Source organism: Drosophila miranda (assembly GCF_003369915.1).
Source record: "Drosophila miranda strain MSH22 chromosome Y unlocalized genomic scaffold, D.miranda_PacBio2.1 Contig_Y2_pilon, whole genome shotgun sequence".
NCBI lineage: Eukaryota > Metazoa > Arthropoda > Insecta > Diptera > Drosophilidae > Drosophila > Drosophila miranda.
Genome location: NW_022881614.1, coordinates 29,382,676 through 29,390,853, shown reverse-complemented (window position 1 = coordinate 29,390,853; position 8,178 = coordinate 29,382,676). Strand labels below are relative to the sequence as shown.

General features: G+C 44.4%; 1 protein-coding gene across 1 annotated transcript; it reads right to left on the bottom strand.

Annotated features, from left to right (window-relative positions):
- Positions 1–350: 350 nt before the first annotated feature.
- LOC117193664 (protein SON-like) lies at positions 351–7,466 on the bottom strand. Its single transcript, XM_033398402.1, has 2 exons — positions 7,205–7,466; positions 351–1,152 (listed from the first exon to the last, which is right to left on the bottom strand). Exons 1-2 carry the CDS (start codon positions 7,265–7,267, stop codon positions 415–417), a joined length of 801 nt encoding a protein of 266 aa, XP_033254293.1. The 5' UTR covers positions 7,268–7,466; the 3' UTR covers positions 351–414.
- Positions 7,467–8,178: the final 712 nt, after the last annotated feature.

Here is an 8,178-nt window from a genome sequence, read left to right as displayed (position 1 = left end):
AAGATTTACCACATTTTATAAGATCCTGGCCCGGATACCCGACAGACCCTTTTTTATGATTTTAAAGATTCATTTTGAAAAATTAGAAGAGTTTTTCTAATCAATTACCGAAAACTTTGGGTGGCTGTAATTTAAATTATTTATTTGGCGGGGCGAAAAACTTGATACGCTCGATCTAATTCAAGGTTGGCGAACAACCATATTTTCTTCACAATTCAAATCTCTTACTCTAGCTAACCTACGGTGGCAAAGCGGGGCGAATTCGCCAAGAACGAGAGAGCGAGCTTTTATTGCGCTCCCGCTTTGCCCTAGCCTAACTTACACTAGACTTCATAATTCAGATCAATAACTAATAATTGTGGCCATGGATGGAAGGTCACGCAACACCGGCCCCGTTGAACGCCTGCATCGGCTTCAACACTTCGGGAGCGGCGCTAATTTGTGTATGGGCCGCCGAAAAACCGCTCCAGTGCTAGTCCTTATTTCGACGACCCTGACCATGACGTCCTCTCCTGCGTGCGTGGCGATGACCCTCCCCACGAGCCACTCCTGAGGCGGCAGATTGTCCTCGGCCACGATGACGAGGTCTCCTTCCTCGAGGTTCGGTTGCTGCTGGTGCCATTTGCCCCGAATTTGCAGCCCCAGGACATATTCGCGGGACCATCGCTGCCAAAACGCTTGCCTGACTGACGAGACAAGTCGCCATCGCCGCAAGCAACTGAGACTCTCCTGGTCCGGAGTCCGCAGTGCTGGGGGGCGATGAGCGACCCGCCTGTCAGCAGGTGCCCGGGTGTTAGGGCCTCGCCGTCGCTTGGATCTTGGCTGATGGCTCCCAGCGGCCTCGAGCTCATTATGGCCTCGATGCCGACGAGGACTGTGGCGAGCTCTTCGGCGGTTAGGAGCGCGCTGCCTACCGCCCGTAGGAGTAGGCTCTTGGCAGTTTTTACACCTGCCTCCCATAGCCCTCCCATGTGAGGAGCTCGCGGCGGTATGAACGCAAATTCGCATCCGTTTTTTGACGCGAAGTCGCGAATTGCGTCTCCTTGCTCCTTGAGCCTGATCCGCAGAGCGCTGAGATAGCGGCTCGCTCCGACGAAGTTCGTCCCGTTGTCGCAATGAACGACTTGGGGATATCCTCGGCGCCCGACGAACCTTTGAAAAGCCAACAAGAAACAATCAGTGGTTAGATCGGAAACTATTTCTAGGTGAACCGCCTTGGACGCAAAACAAACAAAAAGCGCAATGTATGACTTGTATGGGGGCCTTCCGCGAATTTTCAATGTCGTGTGCACTGGTCCACAAAAATCAACGCCGCAAATTGAAAATGGGCGGAGAGCACGGAGTCGATCTGCGGGTAAATTCCCCATGAGTTACGTCAGCAATCGAGGCTTGCATTTAAAACAGCGCATACACGATCGAACTGTCTGACGGCAGACCTCCTGAGCGTTCACTATCCACACGCTCTGTCGAAGGATGCTCACAAGTGCTCGTGGGCCGACATGAAAATTCGAATGGTGCAGATGACGAATATAGCTTCGCACGAATTGCGAGCGCTTAGTCAAAAGCAGAGGAAACTTGGCATCGTATGATATAGGAGCTTTGGCTAGTCGCCCCCCCACTCGCAACAACGAAAAGTTGCACCAAGTCCCTGTGTCTTCATGGATGAATGGGTTCAACCGCTGAAGACTAGGACCAATTGTAGATCCTTTCCTAACCTTTTCAATTTATCCTTGATACTCGTGATGCTGGATGATTTCGACAATTTTATAAAAAGCTTCATTGTATTCGGTCGGTGAGATAGTTTTTTCGAAATTTAGGCTTGGGTCTTTACATTTTCTTATAAAGCGGAACACATACACGAACACTCTAAGCAGTTTGACGTGTGACGAGAATCCCTCGATGACATCTAACAGCTCCGAACTTCGCACAGCCGCGGTCAACCCGACCGCAGTCTTTCTCTTTTCCAGCTGAAGATCATCGGAGTGTTCGAAATGAGCGTTCTTGGGCCAGTTTTCTTCTTCCTCTTTCAGAAATGATGGTCCTTCGAACCAAATTGACTGAACGATTTCGTCGACGTCACAACCTCTTGAGACAATATCTGCTGGGTTCTGTTTCGTGGGTACATGCCGCCACGTAGCATCATCTGACCACTCTTGAATCTCAGCCACTCTATTTGAAACGAAAGTCGACAACGACGATGGATGAGACCGGATCCAATGGAGAGTTACCTCTGAATCCGACCAATAAACGACTCGTTCAATGGGCACGTTTAATAGGGGCTTGATTCTGTGAAAGAGATCTGCGAGAAGGTGAGCGGCACATAACTCAAGCCTTGGGAGCGTTTTGGTCTTGAGCGGCGCTACTTTGGATTTCGAAGTCAACAATGATATTTTTAAACCTTCTGCAGTTCTGCTACGTATATAGACGCACGCTCCATACGCTCTCATGGAGGCGTCAGCAAAGGCATGTATTTGAACCGGTGACATCGGATCGGAATACACAAACCGAGATATGGATATGTCTTCCAATTGAGACAGTGTATTTTTCAATTTATTCCACGCTGTTTCCAAATGCAGCGGGATCGACTCATCCCAATCTAGTTTGTTAAGCCAAAGCTCCTGCAATAGGATCTTGCCTTTTATAACGATAGGACTTAATAAACCAAGGGGGTCAAACAACTTTGATGTCACCGATAGTATGTTCCGTTTTGTCGCTCGGAGACCCATAACTGAATTGTCAATTTTGAACTTAAAGGCATCGTCAGTAGGTAACCATGAAATTCCTAACGCCTTTGTCGACTCTGAATCCGAGATTGTTATGGGTTTGGCTGTGCTCTCAGATGCGGTGATCTCAGGTGAGTTTGAAAACTCAGGTTCTTCAGACCGCAGGGTTTGAGTTGACACTTAGTTGACACCTGAGACACTTCGGACTTAATTGCCCTTAGCTCCTCTACGCATGCAGCACCAGTCAACAAGTCATCGACGTAAAAGTCGGACCCAATAACGTTAGCAGCTCTAGGGAATGAGAGCTTCGCAGACTCACTCAACCTTTTCAAACACCGGATAGCTAAGAATGGGGCTGGTCCAGTCCCATAGGTTACAGTGTTGAGCTTGTATAATCTCAAGGATTCAGAAGGGTCTCTTCTCCACACTATGAGCTGAAACTGCCGATCCGCTTCGTTCACCATCACTTGGCGATAAATCTTTTTAACATTAGCAGTCAGGGCAAACCTGTGCAGACGGAAACGGAGCAGTGTCGAGTATAATTCCTCTTGAATGGTAGGTCCCACCATCAGAATGTCATTTAAGGCCACCTGTGAGGACGTCTTGGACGAAGCATCGAACACGACTCGGAGCTTGGTAGACGTACTTTGGGGCCTCAGAACACACTGATGAGGGATTACGTAGTGTGGAGTAGAAGGAATCGTATTGTCAGTAGGAGACATATGACCTAAGGAGAGGTACTCTTCCATGAATTCCAAGTACATTTTCTTCAACTCAGGGTCACGATGCAATCGTCTTTCAAGCGACAAAAACCGCCGTTTCGCAACCTCAAAGGAGTTGCCTAAACAATTTGGATCTGATTTTAACGGGAGCCTTACTTCGAACCGACCTGATGATAGTACCTGAGTCGTCTTACGATAGTGTTCTTCACATAGCTTGGGCTCAGGTGTTGCAATTTTCTTGGTTGATGGCATTTCTTCCAGTGACCAAAACTTTTTCAAGGTCCTATCGATGGATACTAGCAACTCTTCACTGCAACTCAAACTGTTTGTAATTTGAGGAGCAGAACTCCTGGAAACATTTTTTCCCGACACAACCCAACCAAGAAGAGTTTTCTGAAGAGTTGGAAAGTCAGGACCTTGTTTAATTTGACCAACAGCTAATAAATCAAAGAACGATTCTGCTCCAATTAACATATCTATTCTTTGTGGCTTGTAGAAATAAGGGTCTGCCAGTGGTAGGTTCTCTGAGATTCGCCAGTCAGTCACATTCACTGACTGGTCAGGGTGATAACCTGAAATTGATTTCAGGATCCAAAAATCAAAGGAGAACTCACTACCATTTATTCGCGACTTCAGCACTGTGTGTATTTTATCCTTTACTTGAGAATTAGATTCACCAATTCCAAGCAAGTTAATACAGGACTCCTCTCTACGGATCTGTAAGCGATTAGCGAGGTCCTCGGTAATAAAATTTGTTTGTGATCCAGAGTCGAGCAGAGCTCTGGCCAGAATGTGTTCACCGCTCTTAGTTCGGACGCTTACGATCGACGTAGCCAGAATTACCCTGTCCAACGCTGTAGCATGCAAAACATTTGACGTGGAAGGTTGATTCTGATTTGATGGAGGAGAAGGACTCTCTTGGGGTGGTGGCAACGCGAGACTATTAGCCGACACTGTGTATCGATGCAATAATGTATGATGTGAGCGGCTGCACACTCGACATTTATTGGCTTTGCATTTTACAACAGCGTGGCCTTTTTTTTCTTTGGACGTTGACATGCAATGACTGCATCTTTCAAGAGGCGATGCAGTTACTGCACCGTCAAGTGGCCCGTGTGACACCAGCAGAAGGCTGTTACGCGCGGATCCCAGGCAAAACGCAGCCCTCCTCTCGCCCAACCGACCGAGGGGCGCTGCCGCATGACGCGCGGTGCGTAGCCGAACCAAACGCGAACATGCAAGAAAGATAGCTATTAGACTAACATTCGAGGAAAATTAGTACTAAACTTACTAAGAAACTAAGCATGCAATCAAAATACAAATACCACTACAATTACTAATTTCTAGAAAGGTGTGTAAGGATTAATAATTTAATAAGAGGAAGAAAATTAGTGGGGGATATAATATGGTAGAGGGAATTATAATCCGAGCATAAGACCCTAAACGGTTCATGCAAGGAATAATTCGATCTACAAAGTGGAAGGAACAACGGTTTAAAATTTCTAGTCAGTCTAATAGGAATCGTGAAGTTTATGCGGCTCAACAGATCAGGGCTGTCTATGTCACCCCTGATCAAGTTGTGCATAAATATCACACCAAGCATTTTTCTACGGTTAACTAAGGATGGGAGGTTTACTAATAGTAGTCTACTAGAGTAAGATGGGAGTCTTACACCCGCATCCCAGTTAAGGCCCCACAGAGCAAAGAGTAAAAAGTTTTTCTGTACTGATTCTATACGGTCCTGGTGTACTTTGTACTGAGGGCACCATACACAGGAGCCGTATTCTAAGATCGGACGAACAAACGAGGTATAGAGAGTCTTTGTTATATAGGGGTCGTCAAATTCCTTTGACCACCCCTTTATAAACCCAAGCACGCCCATGGCCCTATTTACCATGGTAGAAATGTGTTCGGAAAACTTTAACTTGGGGTCTAACATAACACCCAGATCATCCACCAGGGTAATTCTCTCAAGAGAACCACCAAATAGGGTGTAGGGAGCCAACAAAGGGCTAGAACGATGAAATGTCATAACTTTGCATTTCGAGGCATTAAGGTGTAACAAGTTTACACAACACCATGACTGAAAGTTATTGAGATCGGATTGCAAGCGAGAATGAAATTAAATGTCCTTGTACTGGACACAGAGTTTAACATCATCCGCATACATAAGTACTCGAGAGGATGTTAATACTGAAGGTAAGTCATTAATAAAGAGTGTGAAGAGTAAGGGGCCTAGATGGCTGCCTTGTGGTACTCCCGAAGAAACCTTTACTGGTAAAGAGAGGGAGTTTTTGAAGAGGACTCTTTGAGACCTAGAACAAAGAACAAAGATAGGTAGAAATCCATCTCAGGAGGTTGCAGACAATTAATGCATAGGGATGCCGACTTAGCAAACTCAAACCTTTGCATCACCGAGAGACGCGAAAATGAAGGGCAAATTGACACTACATGGTCTCCTGAATCGCAGTAGCTACAAGTTTGCTGAGTTCTACTGTTGGTGGAAGTGGAAGAACAAGCAAATGAACTGCGATTATGTTGCTTGCTTGGCATGACTTTGTCTTGCCTTGGCTTGGTCGATTCTTCAGCAGTCAGATGCTGGTATCGACGATTCAAGACTTTCTCAAAGTCGGACCAAAGCGGCAACTTCTCATAAGTAAGCTGTTCATCCCACTTTTGTTTCGTCACTGGGTCGACTCTGTTTCAAACGAGATGAATGAGCATTGCATTCGAAATTTTTGTATCATCTCCGATCGACAGTAACGATCCGTAAATCGACGAAACAGTATCGATTAGAGTTCTTAGAGATGATGCAGATTGATGCGACATTCTCGGCAGATTGAACAATGTGGAAATATTATTCGTGAAAATCAAATAATCGTTGTCATATACTCGTTTTAGGCCAGCCATGGCCTTTTCATAATTTTCCTCGGTGACTTGGAACGCCTTTATTGTTCCTAATGCTTCATCAGAGAGGCACGAAATCAAATGATTAAATTTTTCGATCACCGGTGTCCGCAGCAACTCACAACGTTCCCCCTCGGTTTTTTATATGTTTGAACGAGAACGATAATCGAAATCGAATTTGAATTGAATGTCGAGGCACGAGGTATCAAGGGAAAGAGTCGTTGCAAGTGACGGGCGAAAACAATATACCCGTTAGATACAGGGTAGCGCGTCACTTGGCAAGTAACAGCCGAAAACAATATACCCGTTAGATACAGGGTAGCGCGTCACTTGGCGCACTGTTAAGCTCAAGAGCGGCAACGAAAATTCTCCCAACAAATACAACGCAAGCAGCAGTGGAGAAGCGAAAGCGAAAACGAAATAATGCACCGGTTCTGCTGCTTGTACATATGTATGTGTGGGTATTCTCTATACGCCGTGGCTTGGGTGAACGAACGAACAAACTTTGTGTGGTTCTAACGACAAGAAAGGTAGAAAAAAATAAAAGGGGTGGGGGGGGGGGGCGACAGTGATTGCAGTAAACGAAAGATGTATGTATGTACATATAAGTGTTGCGTCCAAATAGCGGTTCACATATGTCTGTATGTGTCGATATGTATGTATTTATGTGTTTTTAGTTATATTTATGCAATTACTAATGAAATTCATGCAATCAAGCTCTACTATATGTATGTATGTATATCATACGTCTGTGCCTAGAATTGAAGGCGATGTGCAATGTTTTCAGCACAAGACACCTCAAAGAGAGATCTGAATGTATTTTGCTCAGCCTTCAATTTTCTGCACAAATACCTCTGATTCCTCTTTTGGATCTTTTAATCCAACTGCTACTTTCCTGTCTTTATCGCTCGGCATCCCTCGGCGGTAGCAGAATTTGCACAAAAATTATTGTTGGCGCGACCGACGCGATGATATTTTACAAATTGATTGCCGATTGCACACACACACGACGCGGGCAACGAATATGTTTGCATATGTATACTGCAATTTCTTGTGTCACTGTCACTTATTGTTGTTGCCTATAATTCACTTTACAGTCCACCCGGGGGCGCCATGAAAAATGAGAAGAGTTTTTCTAATCAATTACCGAAAACTTTGGGTGGCTGTAATTTAAATTATTTATTTGGCGGGTCGAAAAACTTGATACGCTCGATCTAATTCAAGGTTGGCGAACAACTATATTTTCTTCACAATTCAAATCTCTTACTCTAGCTAACATACGGTGGCAAAGCGGGGCGAATTCGCCAAGAGCGAGAGAGCGAGCTTTTATTGCGCTCCCGCTTTGCCCTAGCCTAACTTACACAAGACTTCATAATTCAGATCAATAACTAATAATTGTGGCCATGGATGGAAGGTTACGCAACACATTTCAATTCAAAACGATTCATATTTTAATATAATGGGAGACTTCAATTTCAATATTCATTACGTTTCAGTTGTAGAAACACAACAATTGACTTAGGTTCTAATTTGTGGTTAATATTTCCTTAATCCTAATTATCATTTAAGTTTAGTTATAAATTCATTATTTAAAGCATGAAAATTATTAGGGTATAGATATATATATATATAAAAACGAGAGAATAAGAATCGAAATCGTAAACAAAAGTTAGATCAGACTGATTATACACACTGAGCATTGAATCATTACTATCATTGAATTGAATCATTATACGTTGTATGCATATCTACACTTTCAAGCCAATGGCTCTTTTGACCAAACTACTTTTCGCTGTACATAATTACTCACTACGGCGTTTTTGTCT